General features: G+C 39.9%; 3 protein-coding genes and 1 long non-coding RNA gene across 5 annotated transcripts; 1 reads left to right on the forward strand and 3 right to left on the reverse strand.

Moving 5' to 3' along the window:
• Positions 1-910: 910 nt before the first annotated feature.
• On the reverse strand, positions 911-3,779 carry LOC135596877 (monocopper oxidase-like protein SKU5). 2 transcript variants are annotated; one of them, XM_065089107.1, is made up of 9 exons: positions 3,392-3,779; positions 3,016-3,125; positions 2,662-2,932; positions 2,451-2,589; positions 2,012-2,378; positions 1,572-1,937; positions 1,418-1,496; positions 1,133-1,332; positions 911-1,059 (listed from the first exon to the last, which is right to left on the reverse strand). In XM_065089107.1, the coding sequence occupies exons 1-9, from the start codon at positions 3,551-3,553 to the stop codon at positions 960-962; spliced, it is 1,794 nt and encodes a 597-aa protein (XP_064945179.1). In that variant the 5' UTR covers positions 3,554-3,779; the 3' UTR covers positions 911-959. The 2 variants fall into 2 exon arrangements, with proteins under 2 accessions (XP_064945179.1, XP_064945180.1); XM_065089108.1 differs by having other exon boundaries at positions 3,016-3,235.
• Positions 3,780-4,642: 863 nt separating this feature from the next.
• LOC103970339 (uncharacterized) lies at positions 4,643-11,903 on the reverse strand. Its single transcript, XM_009384075.3, has 13 exons — positions 11,764-11,903; positions 11,045-11,345; positions 10,890-10,968; positions 10,729-10,804; positions 10,547-10,630; positions 10,360-10,464; positions 9,118-9,198; positions 8,948-9,012; positions 7,879-7,948; positions 7,733-7,810; positions 6,010-6,107; positions 5,784-5,919; positions 4,643-5,172 (listed from the first exon to the last, which is right to left on the reverse strand). The coding sequence occupies exons 1-13, from the start codon at positions 11,830-11,832 to the stop codon at positions 5,026-5,028; spliced, it is 1,389 nt and encodes a 462-aa protein (XP_009382350.2). The 5' UTR covers positions 11,833-11,903; the 3' UTR covers positions 4,643-5,025.
• Positions 11,592-13,790, reverse strand: LOC103970340 (pentatricopeptide repeat-containing protein At1g59720, chloroplastic/mitochondrial-like). The gene has a single exon (XM_009384076.3). The coding sequence runs from the start codon at positions 13,581-13,583 to the stop codon at positions 11,832-11,834; it is 1,752 nt and encodes a 583-aa protein (XP_009382351.2). The 5' UTR covers positions 13,584-13,790; the 3' UTR covers positions 11,592-11,831.
• Positions 13,791-16,463: 2,673 nt separating this feature from the next.
• LOC108951710 (uncharacterized) lies at positions 16,464-21,872 on the forward strand. Its single transcript, XR_010480958.1, has 4 exons — positions 16,464-16,787; positions 17,246-17,398; positions 19,247-19,354; positions 20,860-21,872. It is a non-coding gene; the product is annotated as an uncharacterized LOC108951710 (long non-coding RNA).
• The last annotated feature ends 2,556 nt before the right edge of the window (positions 21,873-24,428 follow it).

Here is a 24,428-nt window from a genome sequence, read left to right on the forward strand (position 1 = left end):
GATGTTGTGGATTCTCCATCGTCTACGGGTTTCCAATGGAGGAGTGTCAGAGTGCTTGGCATCATCACAATGAATGAGCAGTCTGACACAAGAAAGAAGATAAGCTGTGCCAAAATGATTGAAGGATTGGCGTCGCGTTCAAACAAAGGAAGCGTATGTCACGATGTCTGCATTCATTGCCAGAGTGTTAATGATATATTATCTTTTTATAATTAATTTATTTTAATATTTTAATATTTTTAAAAATTATATTAATTTTTTTTTATTTATAAAAAAAATTAATTCGTTTATTATCACGTCATCATCGATTTATAGAGTCGATTCCATTAAATATCTCACTTTCATAAATATAATGATCGATTTTATTGATGAAAATATCTCACATGATAAATTAATGTAAATTATCATTTGCATGCCTATAAGAGTTTCTTTAATCAATTGTATTCTCCTTTCCTCTCATATTTATAATCTTTCTATCATTTGGATCCTTAACAGGATTGAAAAGTTTATTAGAAATTGATTATTAAATCAATTTTTGTTAATCCAAATTTTATGAATTTTGAGTTGATTGCCAATTGATTTTTGGAGGATAAACATTGGATTTCTGATTGACTTTATAATCTAGAAAAAAATGTAAAACCATCATATAAGATATCAGCTTTCTCTCCATTTGATCAGTGGAGGAGCAAATGGGTGAGGCAGACACATAGAACAAGTGGCACCAACAAGCCCCAGTTCTAAGGTACAAATCCATCTCACATAGCCCTGTTTGACCTTTCAAATTGCAGTTCTTTGATGCTGTGATGAAGATGGCTATCTTGTTCAGCTGGCAATGGAAAATGCAATAGCAGAGGGTGCATGAATTTGGACACAAAGAATGAATGGCTTGTCCTCCCAGAACCCAAAACCAAAAAGAATAACATAAAATCCATAAATACCCACCCACAACAGTGTTTGCATCAAGCAATTCCAACCAGGAGAAGCATCAGCACCAGTAACTCGGAGGTTCGATATGTAGCCGAAGCAGATGAAGCTTGCTTGTGGTGAGGAGTCTGCTCACTGAAACAAGTCCAAAAGCAGCAATCAGCTTTTGTGAGCGAGGAAGGTAAAAACTGCAAAAGAAATGGCGTACTTTTGGTACTTCTGGAGACGACCACAGTACAGAGCATTGTCCGGAATTGGCAGCTCTGTTTTGTTGGTGTTTTCTGGATTGACGACTCTTACGTACACTTCCTGGCCGAGATACCATGAATCCAGATTCTGTGCCCTCACGTTCCAGATTCCTACGTTGTCCAGCGAAACCAAGATTGCAGTCCATGCTCCGGGGAAGACCTAAGCATCGTCATGTCACAGGCTCAACATTTCTCTCTGTTCATCATCGTGCTGTAAGAGAATGAGAAGTTTCCATGGTCAAAACCTGTGTCGAGCAGCGGGCAACACCATCTCCCTTATTGTATGTTCCTCTGCTTTCCTCTGTCCACTCCCCGTAGTCCATCCTGCCATGAGAGATCCATGTTATTGGAGGAGGAGAAATGGAGTGCACGAAGAACTACCCGTACCAATTCGCATACCCAACCACAAAAAATGCATATCCATCCATGTGGTACGTCTGAACTTTGGTGTCATTGTTCTGAAATATGATCTCCATGAATCCCCGGTAAGTTCCGTTGATCAAAGATCTCCCAATCTTTGGCGCTCCTTTGAGAGGCCTGCTGGGGAAATCAAGCGTGTAAACCCCCTTCAGCTTGTACTCGTCCGCAAGCCTCAGTGGTGTTTCCGGAGGAGAGTACGAGATCCCATTGAGCGTGGCTCGTCGTTTTCCATTGATCACCACCGGTGGCTTGTTCTTCAGGACGTACACCTGAGACACATTGATCGATCCGTATCTGAACGAGCCCTGAGGATTCGGCCGCGCCGCGCCAGCGCTCAGATTCCACCTGATAACACACGCCGCAAAGAAGTGAGACGTCAGTGTCGAGTTGCTACTTGGATTCTGCCATTGCAGACGAACCTGATCGATCTTGCTTGATTCATCGAGAAGGTCTTGTCGTAGAAATCGTTGGGTGGGTCGGGAAGAGAGCCGGAGGCTTTGCCTTTGGAGTTGGAGTAGTGAAGGATGGCAACACCCGTGACTCTGCTCCAACGAGACTCGTTCACAAACCTAGCGCTCGCGACGATGTAGTAATCGCTGCTTGCGTTCTGATCCATGGTGACCAAGAACGAGTACGACTGCCCCACATGGATGTCCAAGTTGGTGTAGTTCTGCTGCACAGTGTACGATCCCTCGGTCTCCACCAGCAGCATGTTGTGGTTCTGAATCCTGAAGTTTAAGCTGGTGGAGATGCCAACGTTGTGCACACGAAATCGATACGTTTTGCCTGCTCCAAGCTCGAGAACAGTGAGGGATGTGATCGCTCGAAGCTGCTAATAGAAGAGACGAGATCTATTACCAGGATGAACATGTATGGTTTCGTAGTCGATGCCATCGGGGACGAGCGTCTTGTTGTATCGATACGGACCCTTTCCGTTCATCAGGACGCCATCGGGCATTCCGAGATCCTTCCCGTCGTCGAGGGCCTTTCTGAGATCCTACACAGGGGAATAGCTTGGTTAGGGAGACGTTGCATTGATGGAGCTGGCGACTGGGTTGAGACTACGTGCCTTGTAGTCCTTGTTGTACCAGTCTCCAATGAAGAGGGTGATGTCACCATGGGGCTTGTCGAAGGGCACTGCGATCACGTCGCGGTTATTGATGATGAATCCTCCGTAGCCGCCCGCGGCTCGCTGGAAGCCGATGGAGGGGAAGTAGAAGAAGCTGCCGATCTGGTCCTTCACCTGGAACTGGTAAGTCCAGTTCCAACCTGATGGGATGGGGCAGTTTGTGCCCAACACCCCATCTTGCCATGAGTTCTTGCGCTGTTGGATGCCATTCCTTCACGCAAACCAAGAACATGGTGCTGTTGAATTCCTGGACGGACTACTCTGTAATGATGGAGATAGACGACGAAGCTGTACCATGTGATCAGCAGAGGCTCGTCTAAATCGTTGAGAACGTTCACGACGACGTTCCAATTCGTGGTGACATTGACGACGGGACCTGGGAATTGCCCGTTGATCCCAATTACCTGCCACCAACCGGCACAAATAGCCATAGAAGTCAATAGAAATCGAAGGAAATCTTGAAACCAGTATTAGCTGAGATTTGAGCTCTATGGTCCAGCAGTTGGATTGTGACCTTCACGAGAGAGAGAGAGAGAGAGGTCATGGTTTAGCTCAGATTCTTTCCGGAAGAAGCAAAAAAGGAGCGGATCTAACAATTCGATACTTCACAGAACAACAGAGGAATGCAAGTATCCTGCAACAGTAAACAACTGGAGACAGAAGAGAGGACCTGCTGCTTGACGCCGAGAGGGGCGGCGTTGATGAAGGACACATCCCAGTCGAAGTAGGCGTAAGGATCTGCGGCGAAGCAGGGAACCACCATCACCAACGCCCACACCGCCAGCAGCGGTAATGCCACGGCCGGAAACGACCGACGCCGCTCCATTTTCATTCTATATACAGCCAGCTGTGTCGTGATGCGCTCGAAGGCAAACAGACCGGTGAGAGTGATGAGCTACGGAAGACGAGCCTGCAGCTGCAGACCTGCAGAAGTTGATGCAGAAGAGAGAGCAGAAGAGTGGCAGTGATGAGGTTGAAAGTTGAGACAAAAGGCAGGAGCAGGAGAAAGAGGCAGTCACAGTGACAGCATGACACCCGCTGCCTTTCTCCTCGTGGACTCGGCCGACACAGCTGTGAGAAGTAAGCCAAAAGAACAGCATTTGCGGCCGAGCCGACGCACCTGCAAAGACTAGACAAACCAGTGGAAGCTACTCCGTCGGCGGTCAACGACCCGGAGCATCGTGTCGGTTGCTCGCGTGGCTTCGTGTGGTTGGAGAACGAAGATGGTTGGTGTTGGAGCTCGTGCAAGCCAGTTGCGGGTGGGGCCCGGATGAACAGAGAAGCCTGGTTGGAGGACTAGATCGCCAGCGGTGCCGTTGGATCGGCTGCTCGGCTCACGCGGGATTCGATCCACGGACGGTGCCGGTGTCGAATTAAAATGGGTGGAAACGGGTGTTGCGTGTCCCGAAGGAGAGAGCAGAGCTCAGGATCATCGGAGGGGGCACGTGCTGCCGCGATCGGCGCCCGGCCATCCACGTAGCGTGGAAGACTGGAACCCGTCACCGACCGCGATCACGTTAGAGGCATCGCCTCTCGTGGTTGATCGGACGGCTATTCTGCGCGGAGAACAAAATGATGGCGCCATCAAAACACGTGCATGCGCGCCGCCTCATGATGGCGAGCCTACATGCATGATGATGCATGTCGCCATGTTTCCCTCAGCGTCCAAGAGGACTTCCATGATGCATCATTCCCATTCTAAAACTTAGTAGTGTAAATGACCGACCACAGATATTTAAGATCAAATTAATAGTACTACATCCATTAATCTCTTATGAATCAATAAATCTACTGAGTGTTACATGTACTCTGTTCATAAAGTTGGAGGTGGAAGATGAGAAGGTCTGCTGCCAACCTCCGTCTCGAATGTAATCTTACAATAGTCACATGGGAGTCTCTTAGTCAATCCCTTCCGAAGGAGTAACCACGAAGACTACTGCTTAAATATATGACATAACAGTAACAATTCGCATAGTGGCTTCAACATCAAAGGTTTTATTACACAATGGATGAGGTAAAAAAGTTCTTCAGAACAAGGAAAACCCAAAGGAAGAACAGTATGCTGCTACTAAGTTCTATCGAATTCACCTGCATACAAGTTGGAGAGACCCCCTCACTGTTGAAGATCATTCTTCATATTGGTAATTCACTGATTCTTGCTGAGGTGGTCTCTGGTTTCTCTTTAAAAGGGTTGGTTATCAAATACCAAACATAACAGCAACTCAGCAAGTGCAACTGCATGAAGTAAATTTACTAGTCCGAGGAAGAGATCAACTCTTTTCTGCAAGCTTATTCAAAGGATAACTAGACATTAGGAGGTGGCCATATTTTCCCAAAGAGCTCCTCGACACGCTTCGTTTGATTTGCAAAACCTTCCAACCCTGCAGCAAGGAGCTCTTTCGAAGCAGGTCCCATGGCAGACGAAAAGCTTGCTTGATCCCAGTTCACAAGCTGCATCAATAGAAGAGGATGAATTATGCAATGTCGTATCTTCAGAAGAGCTATCCTATGTTGAATGAGTTCAGGGTGTTTGCTTGGTGGGCTTCCATGGTGTTACACCTATTTGTATTCTGTTTGTATATATTGTTAAAATGCAGGAGATTAACCCTAATTGGCATCTCCTTTTCCATAAGAAAGAATATTGAGTTTAGAGTGCTACCACAGTTAAAGTATAGGCTGTTCCTGTTAGTCGATAAGAAATGATACCAAATGCAAAATCAATCAATGGATAAACAGACTATGTAAAAGAGAAACATATAAACACTTACATTCAAGTGTGAATGAAAGATAAAGATTTAAGTTCTATTGGTGCTTGAATTTTAAGAGGCAAAAATATGGTTTTAAAATTGCAGGATATAAGAATTCAATTAAAATTTATTTATAGAACCAGGATGTAATTTATTACACAGTAATCTGGCAAATACTCCTGGAAGAAGTATTTATGGATAAAAATGTTCATGTAGTAGGATTTCTCTAGTGCAGTAGCATTTTCTAATATGCTCATATTATCTTTTTCTCAATCAAGTACCAACATATCAAGTTCCAAAAGAGTCCAAGATTACCTCTTCTTGACTAAAATTGTATGGCATGGCTGAGCTAGGAGATAATTTCCTCACAAACGAGTACTTTTCATCTGGATAGGTGATTGATTCTTTTAGAGACTGCAATATCTTCAAAGGCGCAATCATATAGTCAACTCTGAACACCAAAAGGAATCTTGCTATTAGCATCAACATCAACATGCATCACATAGTGAATATTATAAATCAGATATAGCTAAAAACTTACCCCAGTAGGCTAAATATATCCTGCTTATTGCGAATTGCAGCTACCATCAACTTTGATTTATGTCCATATTTGTGAATATAATTGTATGCTTTAGCCACCTGCAGTTAAATTTCACCGTGTTCTTAATAAAATTAATCTAACATATATCTTCTTCTTTCTACGTAGTTAGAACATTGATACACATATGTATAGCGCTCATAATATCATGAGCAAAGCTAGGAAAAACTACTAATTCACTATCACTGCTCTTTACTTCTTATGCTATAAATTCAAAGCACTCATAAGTGTAACAAAATCATCTTTTTTTTATTCATGTCCTAGCATCCAGCATTAGAAGCTTGGAGAACAATGGTCAGAATCAATACACATGCTGATTCTAGAACGTTGTACTAGCTGAACAATCACCACGGTTTTTGTCTAGTCTCAGTGGTTCCAAGGAAGACTGTTTAGTTCTCTTGGCATTTCCTTCTCGATCATCCGCAGTAGCATTCCAGAGAAAATACCGCTCATTTTTAAGCTCTTAATGGCCGGTTACCTTGCATAAGTATCAGAATAGGGAACAACCATCTAAAAGTTGATACTATAGATTGTTCGGTCAGCACATTCAGTAATGTGTTGAACAAGATAGTGAAAAGGATGAAGTTAGATTGTTAATATTCTTAGCACTAAAGCTATAGTATGAATCAACAAAGGAATAGGAGAAAACACTACAGAATCAAAAGAAGAATAACTTGACATAGACTGAGCATGAGAAACTCCCCAAGTTTAATCGTTAACTTATAACATACGGCTACAAAGATGAAAAACTAAAATAACAAAGCCAACAAGCACAAGAAATGCACTAAAATTAAAAAAAATAAAAAGATAATTCTAATAACTCCACAAGAACTCAATCATCCTCTTTGGAACCAAAAATTAGCTTTACTAAATTACTACCAATAGTGTAACCTGGATTCAAGATTTCATCTCAAACAAACAAAATCCCATTCTTGTAAGCAACTAGCACTTTTGAACAAGCAAGACATGAATTAAAAGGAATTTAAGACAGCTTGAGGCATGAATCACCATCTAGTCCATGGAGGGATACCCACATGCGGGAAGAACTATTTCCAATCCAAATTAATCATGATCTACAAAAGAGCAGCCTCTGAGGAGAATCTACCCATCATAAAATTTCCAAATAAGCATATACTCGTCCCTCTATATTATCTGTGACAGAGGCACAATACTTTCTTATGCTTATTATTCCTTCATATATTATTAATAGATGATGTGCCAATAACCCATCTTTACAACAGACGGAGTCCTTGTCTGACTCAAGATTCCTCTATTAATTCAATGATAAAAATTATGATTCATCAGAACACCAAAATCTCTAGCAGCAAAGTCAACTATATCAATTGAATGAGAATGAGTACACCAGTTGCCACCACAATCAGATTTCATGTGTTGTACGACAAAATGCACCTGAACTTCAGAACAATTTACAAAGAAGTTGCAAAAGTACAAATAAAAAATATCATATAAAACAAACATAAGAAACGTCACCATCCAAGTACATTAGATCAATTGCATGCAAGCAGCTTTAAATATGACGTTGCAGAATCTTGGATAAATTTGATAAAGATAATGATGAGCACTTCATCGCAAACATGCATACATGTCTTGTTGAGATTTAAGGATGGAGGAAAGAATTTTGTTATGACAAACAAAAGGGACTCACAAGCTCTAATCCAGGATCTTCCCCTTTCCTGCAGATAGCATCTAGCTCAGGATCACCAGTATGATTTCTTGACCAGTCCTGCAATAAACTTTATCATGAGTGATTGTAATGAATGTGCTATAATATTCCTTGTATATAAGGATTACCCTAATGCGACCAACAAAAATTTGGATGACAGATGCACCCGCTTGTGCAGCAGCTGCTGCTTGAGGAAAGCTGCAATATTAAGATAAAAGGATCATTAAACCAAGCAAATTGAGAAACATATCAGTCAGATAATTCGTTGTATGGGCATCTAGAACATGATCATCACAATCTCCAAAAGTTGTAAGATTATAAATTGTGATTTACAGGATTATTTGAAGGTGTTCAGTACCAGAAAACTGAACCATTATGAATGAAAATTTCAGTAGCACAACATCTGAAAAGCAACAAAGCAGTAATATTTTAACTATCTCAGGTCGGCTTTATTGATCTTTTACCACCATTGAGCATAATATATCCTTAACTAAATTGAGAGTATTTAATACTTATTTATAGGTTCTAGTAAGTTAGGCCTTCCTTTACTTTTTCTTGTACCATAAATAGCAATTGTTTCTGCTCTTCCAACTATATTTATAGGTCGCCTTAACAAGTGAGGAATTCAATATTTTTATAAATATACAACAATCTCAAAGTAATGACTAATGTTGATAAATAATTCTAAAAAGATCACAAAACTAGTGGTCCCTACTTATGACATTAGCTTGAGTCAGGCACATGCAAGGACATTTTGATCAGTCTCTTTGATAAGGGATCATGAACCAACAATATTTTAGAAAGCTTGAGTTTTGACTTCATCCATAAATTGTTAAAAATATATTCAGATTACACAAATAAAAAGCTTTGTTCAGTTGAGATGAATAGACTAGAACTAGTGGTGCCATGTGAATGGAAATCTATGAGAAAGTTAATAAAAAAGCAATAGAAAAACATTTGACTGCATATAATTTGGCTATTTATACTGCCTAAACAAAGCTTAATGGTGGGAGTTCATGTTGGCACTGAAGAGCTGGCACATTGATTTGTTAATCTTGTTGTTTACAAATAAAAAGCTCCATGAAACTTTCCATTTTCAGGTGCAAAGCAGCCCTATATTACATCAGCATGAGAAAGTTCCAGTGAAATTTTTTTTCTGATCAAGGATCACAGTGTGCAAGAAAACCCTACAAGTACCTGTAGACAAAGGTCAAATGTGTTTGTATTCCTTCAGATTCCAGTAACTTTGCAGCTTCTATGCCCTGAGAGGAACCACAAAATCATTGATGTCAGATAGAGAACAGGATCAGAAATACACCTATTCTTTTTCAAAGAAAAAAACATCATTGTATAACATAATGTCTTACCTGCCAGGTAGATGGAATTTTGAAAAGCAAACGCTCTGAAGGTACCTCTAGTTCATAGTATAACCGTAAAAGACGATGAACCTGTAGCAATACACACCAATTAGAAAAGGCAAATTATTAATACCTTCCACCGTGATTATAACAAATATTGGGAAAAAATATATATAACAAGTAGACAAGCCAAAGTAAGTTGATTAAGACTCCTCGGACAACTTTCTCTTGCTTCCACTATTTAGAAATAACATTATACAGAATTTTAAAAAAATACACCTTAGAAAAAATATTAAGTGGTGGACAAATATACATTTCAGAGCTCTTACCTATTGTGACATTGGCTTTCAAATTCTTCAGAGTTAACTATAATACTAACATGCCCTTTTTCCAAAGATTTGTAAAGAAAAAGATAAAATTTCACCTCTAGCTTATTTGATCAAGCAACTGACTTTTTTGCATGGTCAACTTTATAATTTTTATTATGGGCATCAACACTCCCAAAAGATATTATGTTTCTTCAACGTGAAGATTACCCATTAAGTTATCCCAAATCATATATATATATATATATATATATATATATATATATATAAACCATTCAATTGAGCTCCATCAAAACCCATTTCAAACCTAACAAAACTTGAGAATCAAATACTCAACTTCAGGTTAATCCAAACCTAACAAAGGCCAATTCACAATTTTGAATTCTCACTCAAAATCCAACTCAATGTGCAACTCATAACTCTAACAATAAAATTTTAGAACAGAAGCCAATGACAATGCTAAATTCTAGGTCAACAAAACTCAATTTAAACAAGCAAATCTTTGCAGCTGATGACTATAGACAGTTGCTAGAAAAACATAAATAAGGAAAGATCAGGAGATGGTGAAAATAGAACCAAGTTGAAGCAAATAATGGCACACATATTTTCTTTTTAGCAACAGAAAATCCCACAAAAGGAAATCCAAATTCTTGGGAAACTAAGACACTGAGTAGTTCATTAATAACCAAAAGTACTCTACAAAAGAGTTAGTTATTTCCATAGAAGCATCCAAGAAATGCAAAATGAAAAAGTTTCTCAAATTTTGACTCACAAAAAAGTTGAAAATATCAGGCATTAAGCATAAAGTGAATAATAAAGAACAGTGTCACCTTGCTATGTATTATCCCAGAGACTACCATGGTTAATGTTATACAGATGGCAACAGATAATCTTAAACTAGTAGACTTCAGATCAGTAATCAGACCTTTCTAACAATGCCATGTGCATCAAAAGCAAGACGAGCATCTACTTCGGTTGATACACGACCAGGAACTAATCTGGCCAAGTCCGCTCCGACATTGACAAGAGCCTGCCGATCCACAAAAAATGGTTCTCCTGAAACCACAAGCAATCAGAGGCTCGGCAAATATTGCACTCAGTGAGCCACAAACCTTGTCACAGAAGCAAGAAAGCCTGTCATTGGGATCATCCTGCTCATAGCATTCGCTGTCAGCCAGGGCAGTCTCTATCGCACTCTAAAACCCACAAAGGTCAGCCTTTTGCACATGTGACCCATCGCATACTCGTTGATAACTACAAAATTAGATTAAAAATAGCTCATTAGAGCTCTTACCCTGAATTTGGTGTCAGGGAGGCTGCAAATGCCTAGGAGGAGCGACGAACTCACAGTGGCAGCTGTCGGTGGAAACCTACATCACATCGCAATATCAAACGACATGAGAAAATTGGGGGAAAGAAAAGAAAAGGAATGGAGAAGAAAGAGATAATCTTTGCCTTTCGAAGTCATCGAAGACGACAGTATCCGGGACGATCTCACTGAAGCGCGACACCGCATCCAGCTCCGTGCTCAACTCTGCAAACAGTTCAAGGCACCTCGAATCGCTATCCGCACGCGCAAAGAGAAACAAAGAAGGGGCATCGATAGTTACCGGAACCGACAGCCGAAGAAGAATCGGCGGCGAAAGCGCCGACCCTCAGGGACGATGATCGGAGGGAGAAACTGCGCGTCCTCCCCGCCGGCTCGCCGGCGAGGAGGCACTTCAATTGCAGAGCGTGAGAGAGGGGTGAGAGGAGCCGAGAACGAGTTAAGAGATTGGAGGGTAAAGAAGCAGGCAGCGGCGACGAAGAAGGAAGAGAGACGGCCATTTCCCAGCTTTCCAGTGCTCGTCGGCGGTACAGTGGGGTGACTTGCTTTACCACCCTCTTAGATCGGGGAGTCCGCAAGGGGATCTGGATAAGACACAAACACCGAGTTGGAATCGGTGTCGATTCCGCGGTCCGAGTCGGCACTGTTAACGAGTCTAATCCCGGGATCGGGTTAGCCTATTAGTTGATTTGATTGACCAAAATCGGACCCGTTGATGGTTTTCACATTTAATGAGAAGCCTAATTTGACTTAAGCAAACTTGTTCATATCACATTTAACACCAATGATAATATCATAAATACTTAAGCAGTTAGGAAAAGAATCTAATATATATCAAACTCTAACATACATCTCATTATTTAGCTAAAAAATAATGTCCTTTCTTTACACATTATGTATGAAAAAATACGAATGCTTCTTTTGAATTGTTATAACTTTTAATGGCTCCTTAGGCGTCACAAATAAGTCCTATGAAATTTAGATTGTGCTGAGTATGATTACCGCATATGATTTGCATGGAGTTGGTTGGCCAACTCCAGAGAATTGAAGAAAAGGATGCAGATCGAGCATCACCAGAAGTCACTGCAGGAACAACTTCCATTCACAAATCGATGGAAGCGGACGCGATCCCTCACGATGATCTCTCTGTCATATATCTTGCTTATGATCTTTGTCACCTCATGGCAATCCCCACACACTCTCAGGTTCTTCACCACCCGGACCACAACCGGCGCCTCAGTCTTCAGCATGCCGTAGGCAATCGCTAACCTCTCGCTGTGCTCGCAGAGCGCGCTCTCCTTCTCCTCTTCGACCACATCATGAAGCACCGCGGAGGTCCACGGCTCATGACCTGCTCGCCGAACCCGCTCTGCGATGTCCCTCAGCATCTCCCTGATCTCCTTGATCTCGGGATGAGTATCGTCACCCACCGTGAACTCGTGGACGAAACCATCGATCTCAGTAGAACTACATCCTGGGACGACCTTCACGCCATGATCCTTCATCTTCTTCCTCATGCGGCTCACTTTATCCCACTGGCATCTGGAAGCGTACAAGTTTGAGAGAAGCACGTAGTTCTCTGCATTCAGTGGCTCCAGCTGAAGAAGTTGCTCTGCTGCGGTCTCTGCTTCGTCAAAAGTCCTGCTATTTTTACATCCCACCAGCAGCGTTCTCCAAATTACAGAATTCGGCATGATAGGCATGCCATTTACGAAGGTGTAAGCTTCTTCCAATCGGCCAGCTCTGCACAGTAGATCAACCATGCACCCATAATGCTCCATCAATGGTGCAACGCCCAGCTCCCGCATGGTGGACCAATACCGACGGCCATCGCTTACTAATCCGCTGTGAGCACACGCTGATAGAACGCCGATGAAGGTCACATGGTTCGGCTTCACCTGGGAATCCAACATCGCCGAGAAAAGTTCCAGAGCATCCTTCACATGGCCATGAATTGCTAGCCCAACAATCATCGAACTCCAAGCCATTGTATCCCTGACATCCATGCCGTCGAACACTTCCCGTGCCTTGTCTATCGCCCCACATTTCGCATACATGTCGATCAACGCGGTGCTGAGCTCAAGATCGAGCTCGATTCCCTTCCTGTCGATGAATGCGTGAACCCACCTTCCCAAATCCAAAGCGCCCGCCTTGGCGCAAGCTGAGATGACACTGACCATTGTAACCTCATCAGGAGCAATTCTCACTTCCTGCATCTCCCTAAACAGTACCAACGCCTCATTCACCAACCCGATTCTCGCGTACCCGCCGATCATCGCACTCCATGCGACCAAATTCTTGTCAGAAATTTCGTCGAACACGCATCGCGCGCAGGCAATCTTTTCGCACTTCGCGTAGAAGTTCAGGAGCCCGGTCTGGACAAACGGACTCGAGAAGAGGCCGTACCTCAGTGCATGGCAGTGAACCTGGAGGCCTTCCGAGAAGGCTGAGACAATGGAGCACGCTTTCAGAACAAATGCGATGGTGAAGCTATTCGGGTGCGCGAAGCCGCTTCGAAGCATCCGCTTATAGAGGGAAATAGGCTCTTTGGACTGTTCCGGGACGAGAGAGCATCCCCGGATAATGGAGTTCCACGAGAACACATTTGGGTTGGGAATTTGAGCGAACATCCGGCGGGCATAGGCGATGTCGCCGGAGGCGGACAGGGCGGAGAAGGCGAGGATCTTGGAGAGGGCGTACGCGGATGAACCGAGGGGGGATTTGAGGAAGTGGGCGTGGATTTGGCGGAGGGTTCGCATGTCCGGGCATCGTTGGATCAGCGAATTGATGGGGTCTTCCAAGATTTGCGTGGGCGAAGGCATCGCTTTCCTTCTTCCCTCACCTTCTAAATCATCATCAACCCCCTGCACGAATCTACTCTCACGACCATCAATCCGACATTAGAAGAACCTTGTCTCCTCCCCAGTCCAACGTCCAACCTGTGATCTTATCAGCGTCGAGGAGGCAATGATCAAGTAATGAACGGCTCTTAATATGTCTCGGCGATGCTTGGCTAATTGGCTAGTGCGGGCGATTGAAATGAATGTAATAAACCTGACGCCTTTATCAATCAAAATACATGATATCATATAAATCAAGAAAAATATTAGCTACAGCATATCATATATCTTTATTTGTGTTTTAATATTTAATTAAATATAAAAAATTGGCTTCACTATTTGACAAACTTTGTAACAAATCTCATAATTGTTATTAATATAATTCAATCATAATTTTTTTATGACACCAAGTTATTAATATAACTTGCTACACTCACAATATAAATGTCAATATTTCTCAAAAGAAAGAAAAAAAATGATATTGTTTATCGATGATGATCGTGATGATGATGAGCTTGACGCCTAATTGCGATCATAAATGTGCTAAGGGTGGATAATGATCAACGATCGAAAGACGGCATCAAAAGTTGTGTGACGTATCACTGTCATTAGCATTCCCATGAAGGGCAAATTGGGAACCGCGGAGAGAGAATTCAAATCCTGCGGTTATAGATATAACCTCTCCGACCCGCCCATCTCGACACACAACGAAGCGTTCACCGAACTCTCAAAGCTCTAGGGTTCTTCACCTTGAAACCGATCTCCTCCTTGGTTCTGGTAGATCGGATCAAGGATCAGAGTTACTACGATCCAGATCGCGCAAAGAGGAACCGATGAAGTTAAAGATCAACAAGGCTTGCGATCTCAGCTCCATCTCCGTGCTTCCTCCCAGGTTTTCAGGTCATTCTCTTTCTTTGTCCCTAGTCGCAGTTTATCTCGATTGTTCTTCCCTCTCTTTGATTTTTCTGGTCGATCTTTGCTAGGAGATCGGGCGGAATGATCTTTGGAGGCGATGGACTGGGAAGGAAGATCCGTTCTCAATCGCAGCAGTTGTTCTCCCAGGGCATGTCTCTCTCTCTCGCAGTTCTCCCGGAGCTCATTTGAGGAGGCAATCAGGTGTCGAGATCGATCTCTGCTTGTAAATGTGTGGGGACTTTGCCGTAGATTGTTTCATGCAGTTTCCTGATGTCGTACTTTATAGGTCCCTGTTTTAGATTAGGATTTGAGGGACTGGAGGTCGTTATAGACAATCTGGAATAGTATTTTCTGTGCTCAAGCTTTCTCTTACACCGTCTTATGAAATGCAACGGTGTGATTTTGGTGGCTCTTTTTATCTTGATTTTGTTAGATGGTAGAATTTCCCAAGAGACATAGTATGTAGATTTTTTTGCCTTTAACATCAAACAAGTGTGCAAATTAATTCCGTCATTAACATCTAAGAAACAGCATCAGTCTTACTAGGAGTTTGTAAAAACAAACTAATGAGATGACTCATCTAGTAAGCGACCAGGATGACTTATATTATGTGTCTTCTGCTTTGTTAATGTGAAGAATTTCTTCCTATTATCTAATTTTTCGTACATTTTTTTGTCTATTTCTAACTCGTTGTCTTGGTATAGAGACGTGGTTCTCAAGAAAAAGGATGGTCTCATTGGCTCCAATTGCATCGACAAGAGAGGAATCTCAGCTACATCTCTCAAGGGCAGCTGGCAATGTGCGCCGACAGAATGCAGCCTTTGTCTCGGATAACAGATGCATCTTAGGTAGAATTGGTAAATTGATTCTTAAACATTATCTTTGTTGAAGTTGTATTTGTGATACATAAGATATTTGACAATTGACATGCTACCACATTCAACATGGCATGGTAAGTCAACTACCTAATGTATATTCTGATATTTAATTATTGAAGATAAAATATAAAGATTAGTTTAGTATGAAATAGGTAGTTACATTTCAAATTATGTAAGTGCATCTCAGGGTTCGCTTTGTAAAAAATGTAAGTGCATTTCAGTGAACCATGAAAGGAATATCTTCTAATTCTCTAAGCAGTTCAGGTCAGTGAAGAACTTGAACACAAACTTCAACTTATTGAAAGCTCGCTAAATAGGGTTGGAATGATCCTGTTCTCTGTTCAAGGTGATGTCATGCAAGTAAACAAAGCCATAAAAGAATTGTCATTAGAAGGTAAGCCTCTATGGTTCACTGTTCCTAATTTTGAAGACAAGTAGGACAGATGTATACTTGAGCTTAACATTTTAGTAAAATTGTCTAAAATTTTGGTAATTCCATAGAATTTCTGTATTGAATTCTATGCTATGCAATTCTATCGCATGTATGTAATTGCCTGCATAATTAAAATTCAAGCACATCCTGAGATTTATTTTATATATATTTTTTTTTTGTTTCTCTTCGGCTGAAGGGGTAAGGCAGAGGATAAGTCTTTTTGATAACTCCATGCATCAGTTGGTAAGTCAAGAATCTTATGTTTTTTTTAAATTATTTTCTTTGGTAAGACAAAGATCAACAAACTATAACAAATCTGATAACAGCCTAGGTGGGAAGATGATATCATCTTTTCTTGGTCGAAGTATCACTTCAATTTCAGATCAGCTGATTAACAACAGTTCTTGCAAAGTACATGAGATTGCCTCATGGTTACAGCTTTGCAAGAGCAGATTTGTGCACATCTAGCATGACTCAAGTATCAAGTCTGTAGGACCTCTTTCAAAAAGGAGGTAGTTCTATCATGTCTCAGACACCATCTGCATGATAATCCTGTTGCTATATGCATCTGAAGTCAAGTCACTTGTCATCCTTTTTTATGATGATTGCAAACACCATACCAGCATCTTTGTTTTCTTTGTCATTTTGGAATTTTTGTCTTTTGCCAAAAAGCATGATGCAAAGACATTAGCATCTAATTTCCTGTTTCTATGCACAATATACTTTACATGGTTTCTTACATGTTATGCAGGTAAGAGAGAGGGGTATTAAGTCATCAGATATACAACATTCAATTAGATCCCAGTCACCCATTGTATTTTGTTCATAAACAATATTTGCATTCATATATGATGTTCCATAATTGTGTATGCTGTCTTTTAATATAATATCCTTTGTGCAGGGTAGAAATTACATGGATTTAAAACTGTCTCTGAAGGGCAATATGGCAGGACAAGAAGTGTATGCTACAGTCATTGATTCTTGTTTTATCACATTCGATACTGTTCCAAATTTAAACTAACTTATTAGGAAGCATATGTATATAATTTATGAAAGAATTGTTAATTATGTGATGGTTCGTGTCTGCTATATTTGGCATCATATATACCGGTTTTGCATGATTCATTTTTCAATCTTCCATCTAAAAGTTACAATATGTTTTCGGATGCAGTATAAAGAGTGGATTTCTCTAATTTGGCCAATGCGTTTAGCTAAAATAGCAAACATTTGAATCAATCTGGATCGGCAAATATGCCAATTGGTTCTTTTTACTTATACTTTTACACTTGCATTATTCCAGTTATTTCTTATACGGGATTATTGAAAATTATTTTCCCATGGAAATTCTTATAGGTTTTCTGAAAATTCATGTTCTCTAGGTTTTTTTTTTTAATTAATCAAACTTTTATTTATACCAGTGCTGTTGCACCACTGATGACGAACAAGGGAGGATCTCCACTTTTAAAGAGAGAAGGAAAATCAAAGTCAGTTAAACTGAAGCTGACAGAATCAAAGCACAATATGAGACACAGACATGAACTTCCTCATAGAAAGCAGATGATTTTCCTGAGGTCTGCTGATTTTACATAAAGTTTATGCTTTGGATAATGTGGTTGCTTCTTAAGTGAAACCTTTTGTCAGGTCTTTCCATATACTCGCTACATAATGTTATGAATTGTGTTGCTTCTCAGTTCTTTAACATAGTTACAAAAAAATTTTCAAGATATCTGAATAAATTGTTGTTAAATACTTAAGAAACACCACTGGTGGCCTTTTGGATTTAATATTGATCGAGTATTCTTGGGGCCCATACTGAGTAACTGGGACACCACCTTATTTTTGGCTATAGAGACTTTTGCTAACTTGTTGCTTGTGTTTATGTATCATGCCATAGCTTTAATTGTTGATGGTGATGCAGGAGGAAAACGTTAGAATAACCATTGATTCAGATGAGAAACTGATGGAGGCAGTTGTTTCCTTATAATGAAAAAAGAAACTGCTAATTCGAGTAACTTCAATAAATCTATGAGAAATTAGATGCATAACACTTGGATTAAGTAAATTTTGAAAATTATTTTGTTTTTCTTACTGAATCAGGATTGGACTTAGGAGAGCAAAGATCTATTAGTTATAATTTTCAAGATATAAATACGAGATTCATTTTATTTTATTTTCTTGGTAACAACAAAAATTATGAAAAAGTTTTTTTCCACAATTTTTTTCACAGAAAAAAATATATTGATATACATTCTGCTCTGTCATCATGAGGTACACTAATGTGATTCCAACATACATGTTAATCAATAGGAAAATTCTAGTAAAGATGATATGACAATGTTGGGTCCTGCCTCATGCATATCATGATGTATAGGAGTAAGAAAACATGTTAAGTTTCTGTTATAATTAAACTGGATATTTGTTGTTTCATTAGTATCTTTAACTTTTCTTTAATAACTAAAACAACATATTAGGGACGTTCTAGGATACATTAGCGAAAAAGAAAATTCTTGCAAAGCTGAAGTCACAAAGTAGGGTCTTATCTCATGCATCATGATACATAGGAGTAAGGTATGCAATTTCGAATAATACCATTCGGTATGGACGGTACATACCGGTCTGTCAGCTTACCGGTACACGGACCGTCTGTTACCGGATGGAACTATATATATATATATATATATATATATATATATATATATATATATATATATATATATATATATATATATATATATATATATATATATATATATAAACGAGGCGACGTCGCCTCGCGTGGGAGAAGGAAAAGGCAACGTCGCGGAGGCGACACGACGTCGCCTTTTATAAAAATATTATATATATAAATATTATATTATATTATTATATATATATATATATATATATATATATCGAGCGGTATATCGAACGGTATACGGCTTGGTATACAATTTCATACCCGAGCGAACGTCGAAACTTTGGTACGGTACGAAATTGCATACCTTGCATAGGAGTAAGAAAATATATCAAATTTTTGTTATAATTAAATTGAGAATTTGTTGTTAGATCAATATTTTTAACTTCTCTTTAGTGAGAACAGCATCAAACTATGGCAATTCCAGCATACATGTTAACTAAAAAGAGAACTCTAGTGAAGATTACAAAGTTTGGTCCTGTCTCATGCATCATGATGTTTCTGAGCAAGAAAAACAAATAAAGTTACTCTTATAATTAGTCTGAATATATTCTGTTGTATTAGCATTTTTAAGAGATATTTGGTAAGTTAAACAATTAATCCAACGATTGCAAAGAAAAAATGTATTAGGCACTTTTTTTTGTTGACTTAAAATTCAGTAGATAGTAATGTACATAAATCACATCCACTACAGGGGTGCCATAATATTATCATTTGTTGAAAGCGGTCTCCAATCTCATTTCAGGAAAGGAGAACAATTTAATGGAGAAAATTCAGGAAGACAGTATGAGAATCCTACGGGAAGCTAGGAAGAGAAAAATAAGGCAGACGAATTCCATCGCTGTGGATTAAGGTGATTCTGTGTGCTTGCTTTTTTGACATTAAACATTTAGGGTTTGCCAATCCCAAGCCATTTTAAGAGTACCAAGATAATTTCACCATAAAACACTCATAATATTTCGTATGATACTGTTGCAATACAATGAAAAAAAATCTCAACAAGACTAGTTAATTTCTTTTCTTATCTAACACAAATCTGACCACACTATTCCTATCATCTCAAGCCATAGCACCAATGATTTATCTGAGTTTGAAGAATTTGGCCTCTAGAATTAGAAGCATGACTGTCTCTCCAAAACTAATTAAGTGTATAAGTATAGATAAAGCTTAAATTTTGACATCTTAACTTTTACAATAATGTCAAATGTTAGGAAATGAATTGGGTTAAATTTCTCCATTTACGCTTCACAAACATAAGAAGAGAAAGGATGTTAGCATTTTAGGACTGTGCAAATGTGTCTTTTTGTTTTTTTGTCTTTCTGAATCTTCATTGAAGCTTTTTAAGCTTCAAGTTCTAAATGTACTAGATGAAATTTGGGAAATACCTACATAGACAGACATGGTGTGAACAAGTAATTTGTCTTCTGTCGTCAGTATTATTTTCTCTCACATTCCCTATAGAAGCATTTTGTCAGATTTTAATCTTCCAGCATCTGCTTTCTTATAAACGGGAGTGCTTTTTCACTCTCTATGAAAAAAAGAGTCGTAGGCAACAAAATATCAAGGATTTAAAGTAAGTGTTGGTCTTCCAGAGCCTCTATTCACAGACTCTTGATGCCAAGTTACACGGTAGAAATAGAATCTATCAGACAGCATAAAAGGCCTCTATGTATGACCCCTGTGCTGATCTATAGATCCAACATTGTTGCTTTTTGCTGTCTTCTGCTAGGCACAACATTGTACATGATGGAGTCCTCACCAAGTCTCTGATTTTGTGAAACTTTCAGAACTACTTCATGAGCCTTTGGCACTTTTACTGCATCTTTCCTTGCCCATTATTATTGCAGGTAAACTTCTATTTAACACATTTAGCTTTTCTGCAACAAAGTGAAAACCGAGTCCTCAAGGACAAGACAGAAATGATGTTCAATGCCTAGAATTTTAGAATGGTGTTGATCTCCAAGCACCAAAAGATAGAATCATTGCTTATATTAGTAGATAATCAGTGGTTAATAAAACAAACAAGCAGCAGAAATCATGTACTTCTCTGTGTTCCAATGAAGTGCTTGTTCATGTTATCTTATCAAAATAATAAAGATCATGCCCCATGGACAATGATTAGAACTTACAATTTTACATTCACTTGAGATTATTTGACATGAGAGCACAGCTATTCCTTGTTACCAGAGAATAGTAAACTTAAGCTCACTTTTAGAAAATTAATGAGTTTTTTGAGCTTATTTTGTTGCCATACTTTGCAAAAAACATGCAAGTTGTCTGCATGTATCATCATAAGAAAGTGATCTATCACCTTAGTTAAACATGATTTTAGATTCTGACACCAAATTTATCTACTAGTGTGAAGCTCTTAATCCGAAGACACTGCTGCTCAGGAGAAGTTTATTTCCTACCAACCATGAAGGTATGTGATTTTGCTTCTATTTTGAATTAATTCCAACAGTATTGTGTCGTTTCTCGTTTTGTTAGATATCCAGTTATCAATTAGAAAGGTGATTTAGTTGGTACTTTCCCACCCGCCATAGTGTCTGTACTAGCTTTTTCTTTTTCCGCTTCTCATGTGATAGACGAAGCCTTCCTTTTGTGCTGGCATTCAGCACCAGAAGCCCAAAAGCTAGCACCCATTTTAGACAAAGCTTCGTGCGTGGGGGAGCACCCATCAAAGTTGCTTCCGTCAAAGCAAAGTGCTCGACCGATCACATCCACAAGTGGTCCTAAGAGCCATAATTTCCACTGTAGATTGGGCAAAACAGGACATCTTGTGAAAGTCTAGTCCTGCTCCCATCACACTCACACCAGCCTCTTGATTCCTTCTTCCTTTTGGCCCTCACTGAACAAAAAGCTAAAGGAGCCGTAGCTGGTGCATCCACCATTACGACCTGAAAGCTACCAGTGGGGCATTGAAAATGTGTTTTAGATGACTTCGCATTTAGGCATCCAAATATTTAGAAATGGTCTTTAAAATCTAGTTCAACGTTCTAACCACTTGAAACGTGACCCATTCCCTGCCAATTTAGACAGCAACAACTGTGTCTTGTCTATTGGTTTGATAATTCAGTACCACTGAATACCTTGGATTTGTTATGAATAGTCCGGCCACAGATACACTAAACCTGATAAGGAAGCACAAACGGCTCTAGTTTAATGTGACCGTTGGTAGGTGGTCTAGATCAAGCTTCTTGCTTCTTCCTCCCCATTGATGACAATGAGGTACTCTGCGCTCTGCCGACACTAACCAGTACGGTCAGTAGGAGAGCCAGTCCAGCCAGGATAATTAGCTTCTCTCTATCTATCATTGGTTAACAGAGTCCTTTTTAGAACGTCACTATCCGCTAGATCTGGCCCATTTGTTATTTGAGAATACAACATTTATTTTATCTTATATGTTTTCTTCTTCTTTGATATGTTGTTCTTGGCTGGAGGCTAATGATTTGGTCAAAGAGAATTGTAGATGAACTTAAACCAAATTAAGCTATTTGTTCAACAGAAGTCATTTGATTTTTTCAAAATTAGACTTAGCTTTTCATGTTTTAGATAAGACATGCATAAAGTTATTGCCATTGGTACAAACCGTAAGCAGCTACAATCACCTTTTAACTAAGACTAGGACCCCACAACACCAGGAATAACTCAGGATTTTCGTCTTTTATTTAATGCATATCAAAACAGTTAAAGACAATCTTTGAGGGTGTTAGGAAAGAATGCAGCTACAATGATTAAAGTAAGACACGGAATTAGGGATACAGTTCAGGTTAGTGCAATCTAGTCGGTGGGATTCGGTACCGATATGATAGAAAGGGCATTGGCCAGGACAAGCAAAACTGCTGGTACAACTCAATCTACTTTCCTCCTCATAATGGACATGGAGACATTGCTTGTGTAGCACCACTCACTTTCACCGAGCCTCAGTTTTCTCGTACCGAAAAAACAGATTTACAACTACTCTGTTTAGAAGTGGCCTCCCTTTTATTATGGCTGGCGTCCGAGAAAATGGATTGATACGACTGATTTCTCATCTGCCCATGAACATGATGTTGGTTTGGTGAAGATCGGCGAGGAAAGATGGTGCTTTACTCTGCCAGCTTACTATACTAGCTGGTGCGTTGGAAATCTTTGCTGTTTCCCATGAGGAGTTAAAGTCTTCCTTTCCCGTAGTGGGTGACGGTTGGTTGTCAGTGGTTAGGACTGAGCGTGATGTGAGTGGCTCATGTCCCCGTGAACGCTTTAAGGATCAAAATCTTGCGTAGTTCGGCTAAGCATCTTCCTCTCCAATTCGCTTGGCCGATCACTCACACCATCATGTCATCTCCACTAACAGGAGGGTTGAGACCTTAATGAGTCTGAGATCGTGGTTGATCCGAGATAATAGCATAGTTATTGATTCACATGCTCCTTTGGAGTAGTTTTAAACCACTAAATACTAAAATGGCGTGAAGTAATATTATTGCGATAGTGCTCAACAGAATCAATGTTGACTTTTAACTGATTGGTTTATCCAACAATTTTAGCAAGTATAAAGTTAGCAGATCAATTGACTATTTATGATCAACGATTGCCAGCTATAATTCACCATATCAATGCTGCTAAACCAAGAGGCCGAACGGATGGAGTGTAGAAGAAGCTACAGAAATAAGAAATTCCGGTGAGGTAGAGACGTGTGGAATTATAAAAAACAGGCCATTATTTAGGCATCCCTTCGCTTTACAGAATTAACTCTTGGAGGAAGAAGAAGAGCAGGGCTCATTCCTGCGACCATGGTGGAATCTTCTCTCTTGCCTTGTTTATCAAACTTCAACGCATCAAGTTACGTTTAAGGCCGCATATGGTGGGGAAGGCAAACCGAAAGCTATGCTGATGATGACCACCTATCTCCACCTTTAGTTAAAATATCACGAAAATGGAACTGCATCTGTTCTTTTGCATTTATTATAAATTTCCTGCAAGCGAGACAACAGTGCAAAGAATAAGAACCTTTCTTGTCTCTCCTCTCTTCTCTCTCTTGCTTTTTGTTAACCTAATCTGCAACTTAATTCACCAAGACATACATGTCTAAATACTAGAAACAATCCTGGTAGGCCAGCCGTCGTGGACCTTCAAACTTCTATAATTGTCATCATCTTGAAATAACTATCGTAGCATCTCAATATACAAACAAGACGGTGAAATATCACCTAAAGATGACCATCACCGATGGTGATTGATTGATTGCGATTCTTGATTGTGGATCATCAGTCTTCTAAACCTCCCGTATAGTGGCCGGGTTGGGGTAAGTTGTTCCTTCTATTTAGGGGCATACCCGTCTGTGGGGGCATGATCTTGAAGAATGGCCAACTCCATGCTCGGTCCGAGTGCCACAAACCAAGCAACATCACTATCATCATCGTCATGACTCATGTTGGTCAAGCTATTTTTCAACACTATTAATTAATCTATAAACTTTGCGAAACAGATAAATTCTAGTGATATAAGATACAACGAGATGATCCTTTGTCCTCGATGAAATGGCATATGTACTTAATATTCTTGCGTATAATTCCTTTAATTTTTTATGGAGACTTTTTTTTTGTAATTTATCCCTGTGAAAAGAATAATGTGGCTTATTAATTTATATCTGATAATCGATATTACTTGGCCGAAGAATACAAATGGTCAACGGTTGGATGCTCATCGTCGCATCGTCATTCTGATAGGTTGTAAATCAAATAGCTGCTGCCGTCTGATGCCACACCGTCGGCGTGCAGAATTGCCTTTCTTCACCCGACGACTGAAGTCACGACATGATTGTCCTTTTCTTTCCCTTTTTTTTTCTTTCTTTTTTTTCTGATTCTCTTGGTTGCACATTCTTCTTCCTGGAATACCCCACTCGCTCGTAGCAACCGTCATTAAATCTAATCAATGACATCCTTCGT

This window comes from Musa acuminata, chromosome BXJ1-11 (assembly GCF_036884655.1).
Source record: "Musa acuminata AAA Group cultivar baxijiao chromosome BXJ1-11, Cavendish_Baxijiao_AAA, whole genome shotgun sequence".
Taxonomy (NCBI): domain Eukaryota; kingdom Viridiplantae; phylum Streptophyta; class Magnoliopsida; order Zingiberales; family Musaceae; genus Musa; species Musa acuminata.

What these genes read in the sequence shown, in the direction of transcription:
- LOC103970339 (XM_009384075.3), bottom strand. Translation starts at nt 11,832, where the DNA reads ATGCTCGATCTGCATCCTTTTCTTCAATTCTCTGGAGTTGGCCAACCA. An exon ending in TTCTTCGGCTGTCGGTTCCG is followed by an intron (nt 10,969 to 11,044) that starts GTAACTATCGAT and finishes AACTGTTTGCAG; the next exon opens with AGTTGAGCACGGAGCTGGAT. An exon ending in GTCTTCGATGACTTCGAAAG is followed by an intron (nt 10,805 to 10,889) that starts GCAAAGATTATC and finishes GATGTGATGTAG; the next exon opens with GTTTCCACCGACAGCTGCCA.
- LOC135596877 (XM_065089107.1), bottom strand. Translation starts at nt 3,553, where the DNA reads ATGAAAATGGAGCGGCGTCGGTCGTTTCCGGCCGTGGCATTACCGCTG. An exon ending in GAGCCTCTGCTGATCACATG is followed by an intron (nt 2,933 to 3,015) that starts GTACAGCTTCGT and finishes GTTTGCGTGAAG; the next exon opens with GAATGGCATCCAACAGCGCA. An exon ending in AATCAAGCAAGATCGATCAG is followed by an intron (nt 1,938 to 2,011) that starts GTTCGTCTGCAA and finishes GTGTGTTATCAG; the next exon opens with GTGGAATCTGAGCGCTGGCG.
- LOC103970340 (XM_009384076.3), bottom strand. Translation starts at nt 13,583, where the DNA reads ATGCCTTCGCCCACGCAAATCTTGGAAGACCCCATCAATTCGCTGATC.